Source organism: Epinephelus moara, chromosome 6 (genome assembly GCF_006386435.1).
Source record: "Epinephelus moara isolate mb chromosome 6, YSFRI_EMoa_1.0, whole genome shotgun sequence".
Lineage (NCBI taxonomy): Eukaryota > Metazoa > Chordata > Actinopteri > Perciformes > Serranidae > Epinephelus > Epinephelus moara.
Genome location: NC_065511.1, coordinates 43,984,272 through 44,011,282, shown reverse-complemented (window position 1 = coordinate 44,011,282; position 27,011 = coordinate 43,984,272). Strand labels below are relative to the sequence as shown.

The window sequence follows — 27,011 nt, the reverse complement described above, 5'->3', positions numbered from 1 at the left end:
ACCTTCACAAGGAGCTGGCGCTGCTTCAGCACCGCGGACAGCGCCGAGGTCCTCATACGGCAAGGTGTCCTCACTTTGCATGTTTGTGCCAAATGAGGACATTTGGCAGGTTTTATACCTTCAAGGAACTTTATCAGGGCAACAACTCGGGTTTAAGATTAAGGTGTGAATTATGTTCAGTTTAAGGGTTAAGGTAAGACATGCTGTGTTATTGCGGGGCCTGTAGGGAGTACATTATGTTTCATTTATTTGGCAGACACTTATCCCCAGAGCCATTACAATAAGTGTATTACACCTCAGCAGGAACAAGACGTAATCAAAATCTTAAGTGCATCTCTCCCAAACAAACACCTTACTGCAATAAACTACCTTCAAGGTTATAATTTAGACTTTTTATTGAAACTGTTGCAGAGTTTAGTTTACCCATGTTAATATAAATGCTAGAGACAAAGTATTACACCTCTCAGTGTGATGCAGTTCAGCTCAGCAGAGCAGCAAATATCAGCCTCCAAAATGACCAGTAAGTTAAATCAACATTAAAAACAAACAACAAAAAATGATTCTTATAACTTGAATGAAGATAGGATGCATCACAGGTCTGTCACATTAGACTGCATTAGTTTTAGCCAGGTGTACTGGAAACTGAGTGTAGGCTTATATAGTGTATAAATAAAACTGTCATCACCTCGTGTTAAAGAACAATTACTGTTAATAAATATCGATACAGAACATATAAAATGGTTCATGATATCCAACAAATATGCACACACAATAATCTGTGTGATATCCTACGAATTAGGACCCCACTAATGATTTTACATCCTTAACGTAAAGCTACTCAGGTTAGGTTCAGGAAAAGGAACATGGTGATGACATTCTCTAAAATGACTCAGAAATGCGTGTGTTGGGAAAGTCCATGGTTTTGTGTCCCATCCATCACCCAAAACTGCCTCCTTACAAGACAGGTCAGGACTGCTTCTTTGTTTACTTCTCTCTGCACATTGGTTGCATGATCGCAGCCTTCCAAAAAAACATGGAATATGTATGAACTGCTGGCTCATTATTTTGTAGGAAAGGTACACATTTGGGTGCAGTACTTTTTGCAGGAAACACAGTTTCTGAGAACAGCCTGTGTTAAAGCTGCACTTTCTTTTGTTTTATTTTATTCGTTGGCCACTTTGGGGCAGAACTCCTTAATTAGATGAACATCACACGTGTTTGGCATGTAAGCGTCTTACAAAGTTGATTAAGTGTTAGCAAACAACTGCTTATTTACACACCCAGCAGACAACAGTAGCATGGAGTCTTGCTTCTGTCCACCTGATGAATTCAAGTCAAACTTTTACTCTGCTTTTAGCTCTTTTTTCGGTGATTGCTCAGTTACGTTCAGCAGCTAGTCCCCAACTTTTGTCAGTGTGCTGTTTGTTGCCACGCAGGTAGCCGAGCATAAAGTTGATCTATCAGAGCTTTTTCTCTAAAAAGCTGCTGCTAGTGGAAACAGAGTGACCATAAGACTGAACTGAAACAGCAAATATTAAGGCTGGAAAAACAAAACAATGAGTTAAAAGATGCTGAAAAGCTCTGTAGAGCTGAGGAGGATAATTCTCTGTGGGTTCATCACTACAAGTAACCTGATGTGGCAGTGCACAGTTGCAATTAGGGTTTTCATGAGAATCGATGCCAACACGCAAATAATACGTCGGCACCTGTTTTTTTCCGGTACCGTAAGTACCGGATACAACTTTGCCCTCAGCGTGCCGTGTTGATTCCTGTCGGAACTGATGGGGGCAGTATATGCGTGTGAGTCGGTGCTGAGGACGAGCGCCGAAGAAGAACGCCTGTTCTCCATCGTCTTTGCTAGAAACAAGTGCTGCTGGAGCCACAACACCTCGGCTTGTCGAAAAGTCAGGTAGAAGGAGTCGTGTGTAGAGAGGGTTAGGGTTAGGCCTCATTTACACCGCAAGCGATGCGTTTGCGTAGCGCTCGCAAACGGTCGCTGTTTACTTGCATTTTCATTTCGGCGAGTGTGTTACCAGGTTAGAGCATTCACACCGCATCCGTTCTACGCGCTGCTTGAGTTGTGTTGCTTTCCCGAGCAAGCTCGAAAATAGAAGAGATGCTGATTTTTTGCACGAGTCGCGAGCGAATGGTCGCGGTATTCAACAAAAAACACAAGTTTGCATGTTGTGACCTCTCTCGGCCACCGTAGACATCTCGAGACCTGACAGGCACATGTTTCATGTACTTACCCATTTGTAGTGCTGAATATTAATTCTCCAAGTGTTGGAATAATCACTGGCGTGCGAACCTGTCCACCCAGGGCTTTGGGTCCAAACACACTTCTTCTTCTTTGGGGTTTATTGGAGATTTGCAGACACGGTGCACTACCGCCACCAACTGTTAGGGTGTGGTTTGTATTTTGACGCGACACCAGCGGCCACTGGGCGACAAGTCTGTTCGGTTTTGGTGTGAATACACGTGTGCTGCCGCATCGCTTGCAGTGTAAATGAGGCCTAAGAGTTAAAGTTAAAGTTTGAAACAGTTTTAATAAAGTAGTGAATTTAGAAATACACGAGTTCTGTTTTTTGATTTTTATCATAGTATCGCATGAGTATCGAGAATTGTGGAAATTCACTGGTATTGGTATCGACTACTGAAATTCTGGTATGGTGACAACCCTAGTTGCAGTCTGCTAGTGGCTCTTGGCTCTTTGTGGTGCTTATTGTTAGCGTACGTGTACGTATATGTAGCCTGTGGGAATGCCTATGATCAGGTGAAACACGTTTACAGTTGGATAGCTTTGACTGATATCAGACTGAGGTGTCACTGCTACGTTAGGGCCAATTTTCAACAGACCACCGAACTGACCACACGGGTCTCCTTTGATTTCCTAATCTCGCTGTACATCTGTTTTCTATGCTAGTTTATTCTTTATTATACACATTTGCATAAATCATAATATACAAAATATTGATTAGTGCAGCTTTCACAAAAGAAGACAAAATAATGTTTAACCCTTTAAAAATGGAAATCCCTCAGACTGTTGTTTGCATGCATTGTTTTTGCAGCTGAAAGCTAAGACAACTGTCTTCCCCATCATCACGTCATGACCTTACGTCACTTTACCATATGTGTGATGCAGACATAGTATTTCAGTGTAATTTTCCCATGAATTTCCCCATAATGGCCACAGAGGATTGTTGTTAGCACAGGCCTGTATATACTGATCTAAAATAAAAGCTATAATAGCCAGAGCATTTATTCTTTTTGCAGCAGAAAACTAACACTTCTGTCTTTCCTGCCATGCTCATAATGACGACACTGCATTATATTTTGTGTCATGCAAAGAGGCGCAGAATATGTGGCAGCACCAAAGGAATGAATGATTTTATTTTGTAACATCTGATGACAAAACATCCAATTTTTGTATTTTTTTATGACACAATTTCAATACTGATTATTCTGGTATATTGACTCACATAACCGTTTAGCTTAGGTTGTACAGATTTTAGGGATATGATGAATTTGAAGATACTACAAGAAATTACATTACAATCAGCACAAATACCAGTGTAGGCACTGGTGGACCATTTCTGTTGCAGAGTTCAAAGGGGATATATTTATACATACATCTTCAAGCAACTGCTCGGATTAGTCAGTGAATAAAATGAGAGAAAATGAAAGTCTGCCTTCACTGTACACTGTGTGTGCACACCTTTTGAATATGTCTGGTTGAGAGAGACGAGGATATCAAAATACAGAGGGAGGCAAAGCAGGACGCACACAAGGAGAGAATCTAAATCAGAGACTTAAAGGGAGACAGACAGAGTGAGTGAGGGACTGAAAGACAACAGCTCATCTCAACACTAATTTGACATCTACAGCTGCATCCTAAATATCAGAACATTTCGCCAAAGTTCAGCCAGCGTCTGTGCTGACCTTCTCTCTCAGTGGGAGACCTGAACACCTCGATATCCTATTGAACCATGAGCCTGATGGATTTTTCTTGTCAAGTTCATTATGGAGGACCTTGAGGTCCATCTCCAAAATAACTCTGCAGTGATAGACTCCATGGACATAAAATGGCAACCATGATATGACACCAGAGCAGGAAAATTTAAAAAAGCTGCTCGATCAAAACCTGTTTGACTTTGTTTCTGCTGTTTTTCAACATCCAGGAGGCTTTATTCATCTACAAATGGGAACTGTTCCCAGAAATAACAACTGTGCTTTACTCTGCTTTAATTAGCACATTTCTTAATGCAATTAGGAATCTGTTTCTTTAAAACTGACTCACTAATTTGAAGATGTTTTAACTTCATTCAGGGATTACATGCCTCTCTGAGGGGAAGGAAACTTTACAGCCCCTGAGCTTAATGAAGCCTTTTTTGAAAAACAAGCCAAAAAACAAGGCTGTTTTTCTTGTTTCATGAAAAGCTGACCTTTTGAAAATTCAAGGTTTGCACCCGGCAGCAACGATTAAATGTCTAAGGAAGAAAGAAAAAGAAATGCATGCTCACAGTCAGGGAGAGTGAGACAGAAGTTAGGAGTTCAAATTTTAATCCAGAATACAACTTTTCAGTTGTTCAGTGTGACCCTTTGAAGCTGTTTAAGAAAGACATGGACTAAGACATTGATCTGTTCTGCTCCTCCTGTGTGCTCACATGGTCGTTAAAGAAGTGGGACAGCATCTCTGACAGTGAGACACTCTGTCCAATCAGGGGCAGCCGGGGGAGAGGCTTATCTTAGGTGCTGCTTTACAGGTGCTCAAGGAGTTTGTGTTGCATTTAATGTTGCTCACCTAAATACACTGTGTGTGTGGTTGTTGTCTCTGTGCCTTGAGGATGAACAAATATTGCCAATGTATTTCGTTCCTTGTAAAATGTGCAAATAATGTTTTTTTAATCTGCATAATTTACATCCATGTTTACTTGCTCACAGTCTTTGTCTTACCTGCCTTTCACTGATCAACTCCCAGCTGGCCATCCACTGTCTTTCAACGTTAATATTTGGTTGACTTTAGGATGTGATGTCGGGGGACAAAAACTCTGTCAGGACAATGTCTGATGCCAACTTTAATTTGATGAAGATTCCTGATGACAGATGACTTTAATTTTTTGTTGGTTCTAAGTTGTGGTGTTCTTGATGTAGAATAACGACATTTAGTCATAACGTATGATGAACAGTGCCCAATGTCTACAAAACATCAATATTAATGTCCAATGTGAAATCATTACAGATTTAAAATTTCATCAACCCGATTTTCATTCCAACCAAAATTCAATGTCAGTCCAACGTAAGAGTGCACTGTCTTTCTGACGTCATTTTGACATCTGCTGTCAGCAGGGCTGCCACCTGTGGATTAGCGAGATAGTGTCAATCTATTGGCAGAAACCCTAACCCACGAACAAATGAAATGAAGAGTAATTCATGAAAATATCACTCGGTGATGCTACAAGTAAAACTCCACAGCTTACCTTTGAAAGGTTGCTTTTGTTAACATGAACCAAGTTCTGTGAAACTGTATCATAGTCTCAACAGAAATGGTACACTGGTTTAAAACTTCAGTTGTAAATTGAATGTAAACTGGAAAGTTCAGACAGGTCGCATGAAGCCATGAACTCCATTCTTATCTTTATTTTGAAGCTATTATCTTGTTGAGCTCTCGTCTGTAAAGTTTTATATTGAATTAATTCTTTTTGATTCTTTTTTATTTTTATGTGTAGCTAGGTTTAACATAAGGAACTTAAGCATAAGCTCTAGCATTAGTAGCAATTGGTTAGGCCGTAAACATGTCAACACCCTTCAGTGCAGAGTAGCTCACCTGGTAGAGCAGGCGCCCCATTTGATCAGGCTATGTTCTTATGTTCTTACAGCAGCAGCCGCAGATTCGATTCTGACCTGAAACCTTTGCTGCATGTCATCCTCTCTCTCTCTCCCCCTTTCACGCGACCACTGTCCCATCAAATACAACCCCAAAAAATTCTTAAAAGAAAAAAACAAAAAAACACCAGCCACTGTTCGATTCAGCTCTGTATGAAATTCAGAGCGTATGAGTTGTCTGCACACGGTTCTCAACATGGAGCAGCTAACGGTGCTAACGCCATAAAAAGTGCTAACAACAGCAACAATGCTGACAGAGCTCATGGTGTTAACAAGGAGGGAACTGGACGGTGGGCACTAGGCAACACATTCTCACTGTGACCTCGTCACATGTCCACGTTTGGTCATGGACTTTCCACGTCCACATGTGACGTCCAAGGTACCCTGGGTGTGTTGGTTATTGACGTTCTGGGACGCCGTGTCAACCTTAGCCTACGCGGCTTTTTTCCTCTCATTTAGTCTCTGACCAAGTGCCAGTATTCGGCGACTTCAGAGTGAGACTGGGTTGCCCTACGCTTCCGCTAATCTGCCATCTCAATGTCAGTGGTAACCAGCGTATGAGTGCAGTGCAGAGCAGCCCGAGTGAGCTAGCCAGTGTGATACACATGTGCATGCACCGCCGTTCAGCTCACCACAACAAACCACAGAGAGAGAGCATGACCTCATTCTCTGCTCAGAACACCATTACTCCACTGTATCTTTACGTAGACAACAGTGATCTGCTGCTCTGAATGTCACACAGAACCTTTAACGTACGTCTGTCTCAGAGAAGATGAACCTTCTCTGTTGTTGAAGCCAGACTGAGTTAACAGGTTTACTTAGGAAGCTACAAAGTTCTGCTTGATAACGTCTGAAGCGATTATTCAAAACAACCCGTGTGTGTATGTGTGTGTGTGTGTGTGTGTGTGTGTGTGTGTGTGTGTATGTGTGTGTGTGTGTGTGAGAGCTGCAGCTGCAGAGTGTTCCTCTCAAATCAGTCAGACACTGAAACAATATGTACGTTCTTACCTATAAGCCACGGCCACACTGTCCCTCCTTGTGTGTTCTTTACTTCCTTGTGAAGTGCACGCCTCATCAATTAAACCCCCGCCAATCACAGAGGCCACTGTTTCCATAGAAACTTAGTTGGTTGGCTAGCAACCTGTATCAGTGATCAGCACCACTTCATCCTGGCTCTGCTGTCAGACTAGATGTCTCTTTTATTTCAGGGATGAGAAGAATATCGTTACAAACACCATGTAACCATGACCGTATAATCACTTCTTGTCATTATTAGTGAATCTGTTTCTATTGAGACATGCAGGGCGAAATGCATCATTAGTGTGGAATTAAATGTTGAATTTTTTTTTTTTGTTAAAAATGAAAGAGGGGAAAAAATGAAAGCTTGTTTTCTGCTACTCAGATTTTATACAGTGTTATTATTTTTGAATCTATTGCCTAAAGCTCTAACAGGTAGCTGATGGTTTGCTTCAGAGCTTTAAAGCTCTCCAGACTGGAGTTTTCTGAAATGTTGCTTTATGCAATACATGGAGAAATGTAAGAAATAAGCTGGCAGGACCATTAAAGAGATAAACCTTTGATGTTTTATGAAGCCATCTTTGAATTAAACAGCATTCATTATCAGACAGGGCAGTTTTTTGTAGAACCATCACGATGATGTTAAAGGAAAAGTGTGTAGGAGTTAAGGAGATCTAGTGGAGTCTGATGAATGTTTGCGCAGTACCTCTGTGTCCCATCTGAATCGAGCAGCTACAGTGTTTGTCTCTGTTATTAAGATGGAAATTCTCACAAAATTTTCCATTGATTTCACTCAGTGTTAATTTTGTCATGTTGAATGATCTTTTTTGAAAAAAAATATGTCTGTTTGTATAATGAATCCAGATCTTCCCCTGTGGTTGATGATCATTGACGTCTGTAGCAAATATTTTTAGCATCAATGTGGAGCAGTGAGATTCAAACCTATTTTGAGGAAATGTGATTAATGTTACTCACAAGGGTCTTTGCTGCTTATCTGACAATTGCACACAGCCAGTGTTTTCACTGTCTCAGATAAATGCAGTGAGATTAAGTCTGACCTGATTTGGATAAATTAGAGCGGGTCATCCACCAACTGGAAGATGGGCAGTTCGATCCCCGGCTCCTCCAGTCCGCATGTCGAAGCATCCTTGAGCAAGATACTGAACCCCAAACCACTGGTTGTCCGTGTGTTAAAGCTGTGTAGCAGGTGGCACCTTGTACGGCAGCCTTGGCCACCAGCGTGTGAATGTGAATGGGTGAATGTGCCTCAGATCATCGTGGTTACTTCCTTTGAACCGGCAGCTTTTTACATCATTGCAGAGCAGCACATTGCACAGTTTTTTGTTTCAGCTCGTCTCTTCAGGAATCTGAACTGGGTTATAGGTGACGAGAACACAACAGTTCTTATTTCCAGGTGATTCTACACAAGAAAACAGACTTATTATATTAGATTCCATTTCTGCCCCTGAATCCCTCACACTGGACCTTGAAGTACATGTTCTGTATGTGACCACATCTTTTTAATAGCAGCAGTGATTTTAATCTATTTTTAAAGCAGGCACAGTTGCAGTGTAGGAAAGTGTGAGTCTGATTGGATGGGTGAATCAGAAACGCCATATAGTACTTTAGAGACTTCTGGAGGTGTCCTGAGTGTAATTCAACCGAGCATCTGTGATGGGATTTGCCCACATGATTATTTCAGTGATATTTATGCTCCCACCAAACGCCCTTTTCCTCCCAACAACCAAACCAGGTTTCTGCAAAGGTTCTCTGTTCAAACTAAAACCACAAAGGGCAGTAACATCTGATCGGGTGTTTGGTAAATCAAACTCGCCCTCCAGCAGGCTCCTGAGTCCACGGCAGATTAAATGTAGATTAAAATCCAGAGGTTTGGATTCTAGACTTTGAGTCAACCTGCCTGAGGAGCTTAGACCGGACAAATCTGGATCATCTTTTTCCTGAAACTCAATTTTGCTTTCATGAAATAACCTTTTGTTATTGTGTTTGACCTCTGCTGTATGAATCTTTTTTATTACACTGTCTCGTCTTGTGCTTTGGCTGTTGATTTGATTGATTCTCTGTCATTTGGAAATCCCTTTAACTGTGACTGGAACACTACTGATTGCATCCTTTTTCCTCCTGACTCTTACTTACAGTCGTCAGCTGTGGTGGGTAGAGTACAGAAAGTCTATACTCAAGTTAAAGTACAATTACTCCCATAAAAAATGACTGAGGTGAAAGTAAAGAACACCATTTCAGAAAGTGACAGTAAGAAAGTACCTGGTTAATAAATGACTTGATACAGGCTACTTTCTGTGCAGTGTACGGAGCAGAGGTGCTCCTCACTTTGCTCTCCACCTTACACTCAGTCCCCACCAGGATTCCTCCAGAACAGTTGTAAGGCCAGGTGGCGAGTCGACTCTTTTGAAGGGCTAGAGACATACTTTGTTTTGAAATTATCACTTTAGCTTTGTGAAATTAAAACAGTTTTTTATGAGTAAAAAGCAGCATTTGGTCTCATATGATGCAGATTTGGTGTGTATTCACCAGTGACTGACATAGAGGGACCAAATTAGATTTTGCATAGGGCCCCTAAAAAGCTAGAAACAGCCCTGCTCCCTGCTGCGTCTACTGGACAAGACACAGCTGTCATGGGGAGAGGAGCAGCATGATGCCAAGTGTAGAATGTGATGGACAGGTCTCATTGCAGCCTTCAGTCCCACGGGGGGGGGGGGACGAGGAGGAGACAGTGGTTAACTTTAGTAACATGGTTTGTTGCAGAGATTCGACTCCTTATAGTTAATGAAACGTTAGCATGTGGTCAGTTCACTCACTGTACATGCAAACACCAGCTGCTGACTTGTTAACTGTTACGTTACCACAACAGCACAGTCTAACGTTAGCTAACTGGTAATGTTAACATTAGCCTAATTCTGGCAAGTTTATCTCACTAATTTGGGTCTTAATACCCATTAGCTGTGGCTGTCATGAGGTCATAGGGTGACTCTGGGCTGTGTGTGTGTGTGTGTGTGTGTGTGTGTGTATGCAGTCAGTTTGATTTTTACAGCTGTTCACTCTAACGTTAACAGGGTGTTTTCTTCGACTCTCTAAGCTAGTGGTTCCCAACTGGTCCATCCAAAGGGTCCAGATTTCACCTGAGTCATTAGTTCAAGGTCCACACAGTTTATATATTCAGAGTCATACTTGTGTTTGGCCATGTCGTAGAGCTAGGTAGTTGTCTCTGTTATTCACTTTGGCCCAATCCCAATACCCCCCCTTGTCCACTACCCCTTGGCCCTCCAAATGAAGCAACGAGGGGTAGGGGTTGAAATCTTTCCCTAGGAATTGGGACACCACTCACTACGAAACCGCTTCGGTTATGTTCACGCATATGTAACTATTTTAAACAGGAAGCTGCGATGAGCTGCATCATGCTTCGTTTGATGAACGGCAGACAACAGGGGACTTCTGCTAGCTAGCTAACCAGCTAACATTACGAGGCAGCATAGTTATACTAGCTGGTGTGTTATCGTAATGTGAAAAGTCAGACAATTTACAGAACAGCACAGATGACAGAGGCTAGATAGTGCGAGCTAGCTAGGTAGCTAACAAGCAACCTGACAACGGTAACGTTAGCTATGTATGAACTTTTTTCTCCGTCTCTTGCTCGGTGGTAGCCATAGCGACGTCTACCCCTTGCAGGCAAGTCAGCATCTGAAATCCCTCGCTCCGAAGGGCTAGTTTCATACCCACTACCCCTCGTTATGCCCCCTACCCCTACGCAAAAAGGAATTGGGACACCGCTACCCCTCGAGGGAACGCACAAATGTAGGGGTAGGGCTAAGGGGGGGTATTGGGACGGGCCCTTACTCTACAGTAGGAAACAGCACTTCAAAATAAAAGCTCTGTGCCAGAAATTCTATGTGCTGCAAAATAAAGTTTACAAACTCGACACGTTCTTGATTCACTTGTGGTCAATTCAGAATGGACCCACCAGCTGGGAGCCACTGTTCTAGGCTATGTTTGATTAAAAGTCATCTCAAAAATACATTACAAAATCCCTGATACTTCAGTGTAGGCCAGGTGGGCCGCCTGGCTTGGAGTACACTGGTGGCAGAAACCAGTCAGAGCAGACTGTATGTAATGAAGGTATTAATGGCAAATGAAGTGAAGTAAAAAGTAGATTACTGGCTCAAAAATATATTTATATACTTATTTACTCACATGTTACAAGTAATGCGTCACTACCCACCCCTGGTTATCTTAATACTTGGTAACAGCAGAAGTAATATTATGTTATTAAAATGTGAAACGGGTGAGTCTTGTTTTTATAATGAATCTAACTGAGTTCAGTTCATTCATATTCATTTACCTTCTCAGCACAGGGCGTATTGCTGTTAAACTACCCTGTTGACTTGTCTCAGTGCTGCTGATGCTGTTATCTGTCTTATGTCTGTTTTTGTGAAGCGGTTATGTCATTTAAGATGTTGTGTAAATGTGTGTTTTTGCTTTGTTGAACTGTAATTTATTCTGCTTTTATTGCTGCATATGTTTTATAATTGATGTGCTTTACATCCTGATTTTTGCTTTTATACTTGTTTCTTGATGTTTGCTGCCAAATTCACACCTGTCCAGGGACAACAGAGGAAAACTAGCCTCCTGGCTGATTCTGGCATATTTATAGTAATGTTTATTAATACGCAGCGTCCCTGAGAAATTAACCAAACAAATAAAACTATTTCCCCTGCACAAACAAAAACATACATTTTAACATTTAATAAAACAACAAAGCTCCTGTCTCGCGGCTCGTCTCTTTAATATCCTTTGTTGTGATCCACAGAGCCCTCCAGGTTCCACTTCAACAAGCCTGAGAACTACATCAGCATGTACCACCAGGAAGGGAGCGACACGCTGTATGTGGGCGGCCAGGCGATGATCTATGTGTTGACGTTCACTAACAGAGGGGTCCGCGACCTGCAGGTACGCTTTTCTCTCAGCAGGTCTGTTGTCGTGTACGCAGACACTCCAGTATGATGTTTTTGGGATTTAATCTCTCAGCTCGAGGCGGTCTTTGGGTAATGGGGACCCACTCTGCTGCTGTGTAGAGGGTAGTTATAATCGATCAGTTGCCAGCCACCAGTTGAAATATTAAAAACTCTCTTTAAGTCAGTCCACTTGAAATAAAAACACTTTGGCTGCTAACCGATGTTTGGAAGTGCTGCTCATATTAAAGTTGGCTGGCTGGTAAAACAGGCAGCAGCGACCTGAATGTTGAAGCAGATCAGAGGCCCTGCATGTACACACATGATGTCACTTCTGTTGCCTGATTAGACATACTCTCAGGACTGTGTGGGTGTGTACAGTGTGTGTTTGATTGACATCTGCACAAGTAAAAAAAACTGTCACTGCATGTAAGCAGCAGGGGTGTAAATCATAAGTTTCATCAAGATACAATATTATATTGATGTTTTGGACAATGACCTGATATTTCAGACTGTTCTCATTCCAAATTGGTCAAACATGGCTACTTGGTCAGTGATTTCAGTGTCAGACACTAACACCAAAAGCCACCTTTCGCAGCCTCAGTTTATGACGCTGCCAGACGGAACCTGTTGTGCTGGTATGATACGCCGCTGGACAGCATCAGTTTGAAATGCTGCAGGTAACAACGTGATATAAGGAGCTGGAAAGTCACTATAAGGTGAGCAGGAGCAGAGAGGGTTGGATGCAACACACCCAGGAGCCCGCTGTTCTCTTCCTGTATGAGCAATACCATTATGTTTTTTTTCAAAACCTAACCACGTACTTTTGTTGCACGTGGAAATACATGAGTACAAAGTCTGTCTGCATTCAACGAGCAGAAACTGAACACTTCCTGTGAAAACAGAAGTGTATTTTGAAAAGACACAATGCATGTAAGGGGCGTAAATGGACATGATGTCCCAGAACATTAATAACAGGAGCACGTCGTGTGTAGACGTGAACGACACTGACAAACTTGCGATATTTTAGGAGTTGGGATGAGAACGCGTCAGATATTTGCTGATAACACAAAGTCTGCTTTGAAATGATTTCCATACAGTTCAGTTCACACGCGATCGATATGTGACATTTTCAGCTGCAACTATAAGTTGATTAATTTTCATTCTTAGAGGTGAGAATTCGATGCTCTTCTTTGTCATACGTGATCACAAACTAAATAGCTTTGGATTTTTGGTTTCTCTATTTACTGACATGATTAATTAATTGATAATGAAAATAAGGTTAGTTGCAGCCGCAGTGATGATATCAGTAAATACCCTCGTTGTCTTTTCCTCTGCCGTTTGCTTCTGTCTGCCTGCCGTGAGGCCGCTGGCACTGTTTGAATGTTTAGAAAGGAGCTGTGCTTGGACAGAAATGGTGACAGAGACGTGCCATGGGAATTCACATTTACCGGCTCCTTGATCATTGAGTTGATATCAATGTACCCTTACACCCCTAACAACCAGCTCATGTGGCTGATCAGTCAACTAGTTGATCAGATGTTACTACCCTCGCTAGTTTGCACCAGAATGTGCCGTGTCAACTTCAGCCTGTTATCAATCAGCAATCTTACAGGAAGTGAACACCGTCCTCCTGGGTTAAAGTTGGTGGTTGTTGGATCCATCCACCACCCCTCCCATCGGCTCTACTCAGACTTCCACCCCCTTAACAAGCTGCATTTCCACCTGATGCCGCTGTGTGTCATTAAACAATAACAGCGACTATCCACATATCATGGCAGTATGAAAGGACAGCTTTTATCCATGTCTGATGCCAGAAGTCACTGACCAAGTGGCAGATTTAAACTTTGGAGTACAAGCAGGCTTTTAGCTTGGAAACATGGTTTTTAGTGTGTGTCCTGAATGTTCTGATCAGTAATAATACCTCAATACTTCTATGTTGTCAATTTCCAGCCCTTGAGAAGATGAGATCTTTGGAAGATTAGCTGTTAAAGTTTTTGTTCCCATTTGAAAAAAGCATGCCTTTGGATCCGTCTGCATTTAAGCAAGCTTAAGTTGAATAAAACGGGACTGAAGAACATCAAAGGCAGAGTGCAGGAACTCAGAAGTTTGTACCACAGAGGGGGGAGAGCAATAGATTACTATGTCATCTGCAAAAAAACAAAACAATGGAAAACAGCATTTGATACATTTTCACAAAGATTATTTACATATATGGAGAACAACAGTGGACCTGGTATGGAGCCCTGGGGGGACACCTCAACACCTTCTGAGGGATAATGAGTAATGTTCATAATGCATGGTGCAAAGTGCCACACATGTCAGCGGCATTTAAAATAAAATTTGGTTTTACAAAAATGTCATCAATGATTTCAAATATCTCTTCTAATGTACACAGTATTTTTTGGACAATGTTTCACCAGGACAGTATTTCCCTACTTTTAGACTAGTTGACTAGGAAATTAGTTGTTCGAAACATTCGTAGTTTGAATGTACATTCTATATTTTACATTTCTGTTTGTGTACGTATTAAACAAACTAGCTGTGTGCGGCTCAGTGAGGTGTTATTCTTGAACTTTGGAGAGAGCCCGACTGGCTGTGTCTTGCTGCTTCTAGGATTAAAGTTCATACCCCCAAACTGTATTTGCCAGACTCTGCTGGATGACAATAAATATAGTTGCCCTCCTGCTGTGAGGGTGACACAGTGAGCCAGAGAGGGCAGCGAGAGACGAGACGGTCGGCCTGCCGCTGACCCAGTTCGGCGGCTGAGGCCAGATGAAGTTGGGTCATGCATACATTAATGTAGCTACACATAGCTCTCCTCTGTGAAGAAAGAAAACCGTATTCACTGAGCTAATAATGTCAACATAGGCTGCAGATTACACAGTGTGGGGGCTGCAGTGTCAGCACCTACTCGCCTGACAAATTGAAGAGACTGTAAGCTCCATGTTTCATCCAAATGTGACTTTGCCCTATTTTTCAGAATGATTGCGGGCTTAGTGTTGGGTTTTCCTCCGTGGAGATGAAGACAGGTGGAAAAACAACATTTGGTGATGCATTTGGCAGTGAAGGACTATTTTGATGTTTGACAGTTTTTTTTTTACTCACACAGTTAAATGACATTTTGTCAGGAGGCATTTCAGTGCAGGTAAGTTCTGCCGAGCGGAACAGTAGAAAAATAACAATTTCCAATTCTTAAAAACAGAAAGAGTAAACATCGACCGCACAGAATGAGAGAGTGAGGGCGCCTTTTCTGCGATTGTAGTGGGAGACATTCATTATTAAAGGGTCACTAAACTCAGTTATCTACTTTGCGATGAAGAAACAACGCTTGCTTGAGTTAAGGGCACGACGCTCAGCAGTTTTATCAAAAGAATGAATTCATTCTGCCTCGTACCGCTCCATCTATGCTCCCTCCACCTACAGAGAGCAACAAGTTCACGGACGTTCATTTGAAGGTTGTTGAAAGGAATGTGGGAAATGTGAAGTACGAGAGGCCGGTCGAAGGAACACAGGAATACAACATGAACATAAATGACAATGACAAGATAAGACCTTGAATGCAGTGAACATGGCAGAGTTGTGTTAGCTGAGAGAGTGGATGTTTTCTGGGAGGATTTTGTTTTAGCAGCTGCAGCGAGGTCACAGTTTTCTTGCTGAAACAGGCCAGTGTGAAAGAACTTGGCTCAAACTAAACAGTCCTTCCTCCCACAGATCCCAGCGGCTTCTGACCAGACTGCAATTGATACCTGCAAAGCGAAGGCTGCACCACTCGAGGTAGAAACTCATCCGTCAGCATTGCCATCCCTTCTGCAAAGCTCCTTCCTCCTCCATCAGTGTGTCATCAGTGTCATTATGTTTGTCATCATAATCCTCATCATCATCATCATCTGCAGTGACACCACAGTGAGGTTTGTGATACCATGTTCAGTTTGAATCTAGTTCTGTGTAGATTAAAGTCCTCGCCTGAACCTGATCTAAAGACAAATAAAAATGCAAATATATACAGATGAGATAAAATGACACAGGAGACGGCTTCGAACAAACAAACACAGATGAGTGAGCTGTTGATAATTGCGCTGCATAATTGCAAGAGATTCCACAGAGAGACCGAGTGAATACCAAGAGATTAATACAACATGCAACCTGAAATAAGTCCAACAGCGCGGAGCAGCTTCGACTTAATGTGCAGCGCTTCGAGGCTGCGGAATAATCTTAAGAAGAAGAACACAGAGCTGCTTGATGTGCTGCTTGTCACAGAAAATAAAGAGGTTGTAAGACCAAGACCATTTTTAGCATTTCACATCATTCAATTAATTTCCACATTCATTTGGACACTTTAATGATTACAGGAAATTAACTAGATCATTAAAACTAATTTTCCATTTAACTCAGGGTCAAATTTATCATTTGCTCAATACTAAAAAGGAAATTAATATTTATTTAGCAACATTTCAGCTTTTGTTGTAGCATAAGACTTAAAATAAGGAGGCTCAGACAGAGTTGCACATCTGACAGTCGTTTAATCTCGAGAGAAAACCAGAGAACTGGTACATCATGACAGTTTATAGTGTCTGAAAACAAGCATCGCAGGTACTGTAGGTGCTTTCTGTTACGTCCTGTTATTCAGACAACCAGTTCTGAAAACAATTGCCTCTTGTTCTCCTCATAACCAAATTATGTGAAGAGTCACGTCAGGTCGTCTGCACAATAACTTCAGACACTTGAGATATGTAGGGCTGTAGTCGACCAAAGAAAACCTCCAAATGAGATTAACTGTCATTTGGGAACGAGCTTTGTCCACTTGGCATTTTGCCTTGTTACATTTGAATTTTTTTGGTGCTGTGTCCGTTTCCATAGCTTCCTCTTAGATGCATGCTGTTTACTGTCTGACACCTGGTCAACATGTTTGTTTCTGTGACCAGGAACGTCCCGAACACAGCAGGCAGAGTCTGTGCAGGTAAAGACACCAGCACACACTGAGAGTGGCTCATCAGTGAGTCCATACATTGAGAGTATATCTTTACAGTGACATCATGCTGCTACAGTGCATCTTATTTGAAAAGAATTGGCTTTCAGAGGCCACATACAGCTCCTTGAAAAACTGTAACTGTGATGTCTTGTTCTGAGCGCTGAATCTTCCGTCTGCATGACAAATATACCCTCAGGTGCTAATAAAGAAATCTCCAGTCCATGATGTCTGCCAGGCCCATAAACTGCAGCCAGGTTTAACAAAGGAGTGATATTCTTATTTCTTACTTTATCTCCGGTAATGTGTTCTCTGTGAAGGCAGCATATCATCTGGAGTCGACCATGAGCGTGTTGTCATTAGGACGAGAGAACTTTTGAAATTCAGTCGGCTTAGAATTCTGCCATTTCAATACATCCAAACATGTCAAAGCTGAAACCATCACAGCTGTGAGCACACATCCAAGCAAAGCGTCACTGGAGTTATGGCACAAAACAAAGAGGACGCTGTCGGAGCTGAAGCTTTCAGGGAGTCTGACAGCAGCAGATGGTGGAAAATGAGAACGTACTGAGTGACGCAGTAAATTTTCCCTAATAAAGCGGATGGCGCTGGGAAGGGGAATGAAGGACAGCGAGCAACATCCTTCAGTGATCAACGGCCACGAGGTTGGTGGAGAACATTACCCCAGAGTGAGATAGAGACAGGAGGTTAACAGAGGGTAGCACGCCTAATTTAACAGACTGTATTTCCAACAGTCCCAGAGTCCTCAGCTCACACTGTCTCGTCAGTGGACCTTCACAGTGTGGTCGGAGTTTGTTGGTTAAGAATGCGGCTACAGTTAATGAAGAGGTGTACGTTTATGGCAGCTCTGTGATGAGATGTGAACTCTTACTTACCGCCTGGCTACATGACGGGCACACTACAGCCTGCATTGACTGATTGTTGGCTGTGGACATAAACCCTGAGATGTGGAATCATTAAATATGGATGTAATCGGTGGGGACACTCGGCTGGTATTCCAGTGAATGTTGTAAACAGTGTTAGAGCTTCCTGCCAAACACTGCAGTCAAACAACATTACATCATGAGAACAGAGAGCAGCTTTAGTCTGATCAGGAATGCTACAGCAGACGATGTTGGGTTGACGCTGACATCAGCTCATGACCACAAGAAGACTGCAGCAACACTGGATAGCGTACGTCAGTCCCTAAAGCTCGGTATGGGTAGAACAACATGAAAGAAACATGGCGATACCTTTGGTTGTGGCTCTAAATCGTTGGTCCTACGTCGCACAGTGAGATCAGAGACAGCCTGGGATCAAACTCTGACAGTGTGATGCTGTCACCACCTACGTCTGCTAACCAACCAATAGAAATGCAGCATGGAATGAGCCAATCAAACAGACAGATAGCAGCTCGCCATGGAGGCAAAACTAAAGCGCCAAAAGAAATGTGAGGAAAAAGCCTTGTGATGTGTCCTCCAGCTCTGACCATGATCGAGGAAAGAAGGACGAAGCATGGAAGGAAATAGAGGCGGAGCTACAGCTGCCAGGTGAGACACCTGCAGCTAGTAAACACACAGACACAGACACACAACAGAATAAAGTGCCCACAAAACTTTAGCTTATTTTGAGACATTTTAATTATGTTTTTCAGACAATTTATCAATTAATCTTTTTTTTTGCCATTTTATTAATTTTTTTTTGCCATTTTATCAACTTTTTTCCTGACATTTTAAAAATATCCTTTGGACATTTTATCAAAAATATTTTGGACATGTTATCAAATTTGTTTTTGGAGATTTTTAACTTTTTTTGGGGGACATTTTATTAATATTTTTCAGGCATTTCATTAACTTTTTCCCTGACATTTTATTAGTATTTTTTGGGCATTTTGTAAAAAAAAAAAAAAATGGACATTTTATTAACTTCTTCTTTTCTGGAAATTTTATAAATGTTTTTAGGTATTTTAGAACAATTTTTTCAATCAACATTTTGATAATATTTTCTAGATGTTTTGTCAACATTTTTCAGACATTTCAATGCCTTTTTGGGAAATCTTAGTAATGTTTTTTTCTGACATTTTATCAACATTTGTTTGGACATTTTAACTTTTTTGGGTGGACATTTTATTAATATTTTTCAGGCATTTTATTAACTTTTTCCCTGACATTTTAATTGTATTCGTTGGGAATTCTGTCAAAATAAAATCTGGACATTTTCTTAACTTCTTCTTTTCTGGAAATTTTATAAATGTTTTATAACCATTTTTTAACCAACATTTTGATAATAATTTCTAGACATTTTGTCATAATTTTTCAGACATTTCAATGCCTTTTTGGGAAATCTTAATAATGTTTTTTCTGACATTTTATCAACATTATTTTGGTCAATTGTTTGATATTTTTGGGACATTTTATCAACATTTTGTCAGACATTTTATTTATGATAATAATGTTCCCCTCTATGTTGAGCTTCACAGCTGGAGAACTAATAACCCTGCAGCATCACTCAGTGTGTGAAGCTGTTGCGTCATAGCCTGTGATTGAGTGACGCTGTCATCGTACAGTCTGCTGACATCAAACTTGCTGTCATACCCAGGTTTATTAGCTCCATGTGGCACAGTGTAGCTGCACTAAACTTAGAAGACTGATCAGATCTCACAGTCTGTAGGAAGCTTACATTGAACTCTGACCTCATTTAAACCTCACTGTAGTGTCATAACCTCAGTCCTAGGTTTCAGTGTGGGCCAGGACTTAGCCAACATGTCCAAACTCCAAAAGTATTTCTCTCAAGAACATAAGAAGACAACTCACACACAAATTACCCAGCCCACCCACTCGCCTACACGTCCACCTACACGTCCACCTACACATCCACCTACGCACACTTACACAAGCTCTGGCCCTGCTTTTTGGACTCAGTGATGTACTTCCTCCATCTCCACTTTTCACTCGCTTCCATCAGAGTTTGTGATTTGATTGTTTTCTTTAAAGCATTGTTTTGGCTAAAGACAACAAACATGACTCAACATGAGCACTGCTGCGACCTAAAATCAGAATTCACCCCTGAAGGTTGTCTTCAGTATCCATTTTCATCTTCCATGTAGTGATGCCTTTGAGATCGCAGTCCATTTTCTGTACTTAATGAATAAGTGATGCATATGGAGTGTAGCAGTGCTGTACTGCAGGGCTAAGCCTCCTGTGTGCTGTCTGCCAAAAATGTTCAGAGCATGGATCGCCTCCAATTTTTCTTAAATCTCTCTCTTTTTCCGAGCAATCCGCTTTTTCTCTCCTAATCTGTTTTGTGTTGTACTCCTGCTTTGTTTCTCCATCCCTCTATTCCACCTTCCTCCTCTCCTCTGTTTGTTTTCCTCGGTCCCTCGCGCTTGTCTTGTTTCCTCTCTCCCTTTGTGCGGCCTCTTTCTCTCTAATCACTCTTTCACATATTCCCTACTGTCTTTATCTCTTCTGCCTCTGTGTCTCTCTGTTTCTTTAATCCCTCTCCCAATCTGGGTGTTTTTCTCTCCTGCCTCTGCCTCATTTTCTGCCTTTGTCCCTCTCTTTCACTGCCTCTTTCTCCCACAGCTGGAGTGTGATAATTTCATCACCGTCATTCAGAAAGTAAACGACACAATGATAATATGTGGAACAAATGCAGGGAGCCCCAGGTGCTGGATGCTGGTAAGACTTTCTTCAGACACATTTCTTGAAATGCCGTTCTACTCTATATTCCTTTGCAGCCACTTCAAACGTGCCACTTTTTATTGGTTGCTACTGAAGCCGCTGTTCCTCAAGTCTGAATAGTCTCAGGATCAATTGTAATTAGCATTTATTTATTTGCTCACTTATTTCTTCAGCTGGTTAGAGAAAGGCCCCAAGTTATTTACTGCCATGGAGGATGTTTTCACTCAATAATGAATATGTGGCCCCACGGACAAGTTGAAATCTTCTAAACTCTCTGTGGTGACAAACAGATAAATGCGTCTTGGGTATTTGGATTGCAAACTGTGAAGCGTATAATGCATAATGATGCATGTCTGCAATAAACAGGGTTGTAAATGTTAGACTTCCTCCAGGCACTAACACTTCCTCCCTCCTCCTGCAGGTGAATGACACTGTGCTGACTGACGTCCAGGGCAACGGGCAGATAGCGTCGGCCTCTGATATCTCACCACCCTACCCCTCCCAGAGGTCCATCAGCCTGCCTGCAGGTAACAAATAAGGAAATTACAGGTCTGCTAGCAGGACTCTGTGATTCACTTGTAGTAAAAGAATAACACCTACAGAAACACAACAACAGATTCTTCATGGTTTAGTATCCGCAAAGGAAGACACTGCTATGAAACACTGTTGACAAAGACGAATTGTGTTGTTGCCAGTGAACGTGATGAACCTCATCAGCACCAGCTGGAGGCAGATTACAGATGACCTCAGTTGTAGCATAAATCTCGCCGACAACGCCAATTATGTTGTAGCATAAACGAGACGTAAAATAAGAGGCTCATACATAGAGCTGCACATTGAAGGGTCTTTCAGTTTTCGAGAGAAAACCAAAGAACTGGTACATCATGACAATTTAAAGTGTCTGACAAACAAGCAGAAACAGTTCAGACACTCCTACAAGTGTTCCCATACACACACATTCAAGGTAATTCCCGTCACTTAAGCTACTGTTTCCTGTTATTTAGATAACAAGTTCTGGGAACATTTGCTTCTCCTCACATACCCAGATTTGGTCAGAGTCCCGTCATCTATATATCTGTTGAGGTAATTGGCTCAAAGTGAAGAGGTCGTAGTTTAAAGCTCGTCTGAATGGATGATGTGAGCCAGATTCTCTCTGGAATCCAGAGCTGAGAGGATTCTGGTACATCAGCAAGTGAACGCACAATCACCTTACAAGTTGTTGAGATAATAGCACCACAATCCTCAAGGTTTGCTTCTCACCGGGCAAAAAGAAAGCACACTGACGAATACACAGCATTTATACATCAAGTAACAAGTGACAACATCAGTAGATATCTTAACCCGACCCATGACCTGTCCCCTAACCAAAGCTCATTTCCTACCTGACAAAAACTGCTTTTGTTTTTAATGGGAAAGGTTACAGTTGCCATTCATTCCGGGGAGAAATTACTCTGCAGTATTCAAGTCCTTAGTATTTATCAGCTGCAGCTCTGATTGGCAGTGATGGAAACATGGCACGCAGGTATATATGCGGATTTTGGGGCCCTTCTGGCATGATGCAATACATTCCACAAACTCAGTCCATCTCCATCCCTGCAGCACTCAAACATGGTTGTTTAACTTTTTATGCCTCTGCCCTGGCAATAGCTGCAGTCGGAGACATTATGTGTTTGGGTTGTCTGTCCGTCCGTCCATCCCATTCTCATGAGCGCAATATCTCAAGATCTGCATGAGGGAATTCCTTTAAATTTGGCACAAACATCTGTTTGGATTCAATGATGAACTGATCAGATTTTGGTGGTCAAAGGTAGTTGTGACCCCACAGTACATCTTTTTGGCCGTAAGAATTTTTACAGATTATGAGAAAACTTCACACAAATGTCTGATAAAATAATGAAGTGATGATATTTTATTTCCAAATCTCAAAGGTCAACTTCACTGTGACATCACGGTGTTCTGTAAAAACATTTTTCTGGCCATTACTCAACGTCATATCTCAGGAACAGAAGGGACGACATTTGGTCAGATACTGAATAGGTGACTCTAATCTTGAAACTGTGCTGATGAACTGCAACTTGGTGAACATGCAGAGGAGTACAACCATGGGGTGGCATCAAAAAAGAAGTAACTACTGTACCATTGCCAGCTCCAGTGTGGCAGATGGGATTAACCAGATTTGAAAAGTCGTGGACTAGATCCACAGAAGACTGTAGGTTTGATTGGGAGCCCAATGAGTGTGAACACCACAGACAGGACACAAGGGTCAGTTTCAAAGAAGATGTATTGTGATAGTTTTTCCTCAAGAAAATAACAATTACAGACTTTCCCAGAGTAAATGAGTTCAGTTCGTTCAGTTAGTTCTGCTACACTGTGGAAGGAGAGGAATCCAGGTGTCACCCTCAAAGCAAGGTCAAAGAATCATCCACAAAAAAGAAAAACCCCAAAATAACCCTGACTGCTGAGTGCAGAGGATTTTAGGAGAATAATGTGTTGAGACACGCTGTGTGTTCAGATCAGTTCAACTCGCCGAACAGCCAGATTGGAGTGAGGAGGAGAGAAGTGACCTCACCTAACCTGGATATTTAGTCTGGGATCGGCTAAATGGTTGTTGGCTTTTTAACCTGGGTTACACCAGCTCCTTTTTTAGCAGGTTTTTCCCACGTTTAAAAAACCTGCGTGTACGAGCTAGTTTTGGTAGAAAAAAAAAAAAGGTATATGTCACTTTTTAACCGAATCAAAGCTCAACCGTATCAGTGACATTTTAGAAAACAGATGTTGAATTATTTTGGTAACAATGATTTGAATTTTTTTTTTTTTGAAAGGCACCAATAAATGAAGGGCCCGTCCCAATACCCCCCCTTGGCCCTACCCTACATTTGCGCGTTCCCTCGAGGGGTGGTGGTGTCCCATTTCCTTTTTGTGTGTAGGGGTAGGGGGCATAACGAGGGGTAGTGGGTATGAAACTAGTCCATCGGAGCGAGGGATTTCAGATGCAGACTTGCCAGCGAGGGGTAGACGTCGCCATGGCTACCACCGAGCAGGAGACGGGGAAAAAAGTTCATACATAGCTAAAGTTACCGTTGTCAGGTTTCTCGTTAGCTAGCTAGCTAGCTCGCGCTATCTGGCGTCTGTCCTGTTCTGCAAAATTGTCGGACTTTTCACATTATGATAACACGCCAGCTAGCATAACTATGCTGCCTCGTAATGTTAGCTGGTTAGCTGGCTAGCAGAAGTCCCCTGTTGCATATGCGATCGGTAGGATGAACTCAACTGGAGACTCCACTGTAGATGCTGGATGGAAATGTAGATGGCTCGCAGCTTCCTGTTTAAAATAGTGACGTATGCGTGAACGTAACCGATGCAGTGACGTAGTGAGTGATGTCCCAATTCCTAGGGAAAGATTTCAACCCCTACCCCTCGTTGCTTCATTTTGAGGGCTAAGGGGTAGTGGACAAGGGGGGGGGGGATTGGGATTGGGCCAAAGTCCTATATATGTGGGCATGAGTCTTTTCTTTGGAAGGCAAATACAAACTGTGTATTTTGTGTTTTAGTTTGGTGGATTTGTTGATGTGGACTCGCTGCAGAGACCATATTTTAATTTAAAAGTTTGTATAATGAAATTGGACAAAACAAAAGCTTCTTCTGTTTCAGACAGAGGTGATTTATCAACGTTGAGCTCGGCTGCCAAAAAGGAAAACCCCAGACTGTGATTATGTCAGTTAAATGAACTGAAGTTGGTGCAAGACTTTATCATAAAATAGAGGTCCAAAATAAAGTTATTACTACTTCAGGAAGTAGCAAGTTGGGTAATGGGAAAGAGTAAAAGAATGAAGGAGTTTTTCCTGACTGAGGTCTCACTGACTTCCATTATGTGAGAACAAGTGTCACCATTTCAGAAGTCTCACCTTCCTTTTTCCCCCGAAGGTGTCACTCTTTCAAATATCTTATTCTGGAACAAAGCTGTCTTCAACTCTTTTTATTAACTTTGCTCATTTGAGTCGGGAGCAGCAGAGCGACACTCGTGAATCCCGGGAGTGATCCGTCTCTTATTATTGCTCTCTATTCATAACATGCAAATGAGTCGATGCTTTTATCTAAAGTACCCCACAATCATTTTAAAGAGCCAATCCTCCACCAGATTGGTCTGTTAGGAGATTTTAATAAGTCATTCCGCCTCGCTGAAACATATGTACTCCACCTTAAATGAGATCTGATGTGTTGTCCAACAGTGAAAAACACGCTCCATGCTAACTGGTCAAATGATCTGCAAACATCCTTCGACTTTGTGTCTCGTACTCCTGAGTTTAAACTTTTTGCACGTCACACAGTTCTTCAAAGAATTAAACTCAGAAAAATCATTTGTGAGTCAGAAACACTTCATTGTGAGAGGAGCTTTTGAATCAATTTAACAATAAAATGAGCCTCACTTAAGTGAAGGCTATTGAGTGAGTGATGCAGAATGGAGGTCCTTATCTGTCATTGTTAGAGCCTCTCTCTACCTGCACTGTTTATCTGCACAGAGAAGAAGAACAAGAGGAACTTTATTAATCCCTCACAGGGAAATTCAATTTTCAGGAAAACTAGACAAACAAATTTAAAGCGTTACCGCAAATGCATCACTTTTATTTAATTAAACCCAAATTACAAATTTGTCTCATAGGGTTTTGCAATTTGTTCAGAATAAAAAAAACAACCTCTTCCCTCACACCCTTCGTTCAGACAGAGAAAAACTCCTGTCATGCTCCACCCAAAAACATAAAAGAAGAAACCTCAAGAAGAGAAACAAACAGGAGCGAGACTACCTGAGGACACTTTCAGCTCTGTCATAGAAACAGTCTACCACAGCCAACTCATCCTCACTGTGACCTCGTCACATGTCCACGTTTGGTCATGGACTTTCCACGTCCACATATGGCGTCCAAGGTACCCTGGGTGTGTTGGTTGTTGACGTTCTGGGACGCCGTGTCAACTTCAGCCTGTTACATGCATTGTCTGTTTTCAAAATACACTTCTGTTTTCACAGGAAATGTACAGTTTGCATACAGTCTCTTTCAAAATAAAAGCACTACGTCGTGATTCAGCATTTTTTTCTCCTTTAACAACAAACACACACATTTAGATTTAGGCAACAAAGGAAGTGGGTGGGTTCAGGAAAAAAAACAGGGTTTGGCTTTAGAATCTTACAGGACCCAAACACCGCTCTCTCGGGTGACAGTCGGCGTTTCTTCCGCTAACCCCAGTTCAACTTACGGCACCTTAACTTTCGTTCTTGTCCCACTGCATTTCCCGTAATGCTGCGGGGCACCACTAAATGATAACAGCAACCAGCTGCGTATCATACCGACGTAAAAGGATGCCTGTTTTCGTTGGCTTCTGACACCGCAGTCACTGCTTCATTGAGACCAGACTCCCAGAGCATATGTTGGGAATTTTGCTTATTGTGACGTTGTGATGTCATTTTGACGTATTGTGAAGCCGTTTTGATAGTTTCATCAGCAGAAGAAATATTTCCCCGGTTCCTACATTGGTATTTTTTGTCATTTCATATCCCTAAAATCTGTATAACCGAAAAGATAAAGGGTTATTAAAGTCAATGAACCAGAATATTTGATTAAAGTATTAAAATTGTGTCTCAAAAAAAAGAAAAATTACAGACATCGACCTGCTTCTCTGCTCCTCTGGCGCCACCATACCTTTTATCTGTTTTTTGGACTGCTTATAGGCTAATGTAATGATGTCATCGCAAGCAACCACGATGATGGTTCCAAAGACAGAAGTCTTGGCTTTCTGTTGATAAAAGGATGTATGCTCTGCCTATTATAGTTTTACTTCTGATTATTCTAAACAGGGTCATGAAACAACACTCTCCTGTGGCTGCACACAGGTGCTCTGTTTTCAGAGGGTTAAATCATTTGTACTTATTGTAATCCTGTGCCTTAGCAGATCATATATGTGGCCTAATTTGTCGAGTACAACATCACCAGGGGATCGCACCACCTTGGGTGCCAACCACACAAGAGTCAGCCATCTGCTGTTGTGCACTCACATGGAGAAAATCATGTAAACCCAAAATGGAGCTGTTGTACAGCCGACTGCACAGACAGATTCAGAGAGAAGTCAGACACGACTTTTACAGACTCCTGGATGCTTTAAAATGGCTCCAGACATATGTGTGTAAACCTGCAGGTTCAGCTGACTTCGTGTGCTTCCACAGTGTCGAGGCACTCACACATATATCTCTCAGGAAGCTCAATATCAGGCCACAGTTTTACATCCACAGACACTGACTGTCTGCTGCATCAGATCACTCACTGTCATTGCCAATGGCAATCTTTTCAAGAGTTTCATTATTTTCCTCTCAGCGTCACAGCTCTTCTGATTCACAGCAGCCACTGTTGGTTTGCTTTGCCGCACAGCGACGGTGACAAAGGTTGGATCATAGTGACAGAAGTGATAACTTCTGCACTGGCAAATTTA

At 41.9% G+C, this 27,011-nt stretch overlaps 1 protein-coding gene across 1 annotated transcript in view; it reads left to right on the top strand.

Moving 5' to 3' along the window:
* Nucleotides 1-27,011, top strand: part of si:ch211-113g11.6 (uncharacterized protein LOC559008 homolog) — a 68,305-nt gene that overhangs the window by 1,875 nt on the left and 39,419 nt on the right. The window contains exons 3-6 of the mRNA XM_050046008.1: nucleotides 11,741-11,880; nucleotides 15,597-15,659; nucleotides 20,436-20,531; nucleotides 20,956-21,061. Coding sequence (XP_049901965.1) covers nucleotides 11,741-11,880; nucleotides 15,597-15,659; nucleotides 20,436-20,531; nucleotides 20,956-21,061 — 405 coding nt within the window. The remainder of the gene's footprint in view (nucleotides 1-11,740; nucleotides 11,881-15,596; nucleotides 15,660-20,435; nucleotides 20,532-20,955; nucleotides 21,062-27,011) is intronic.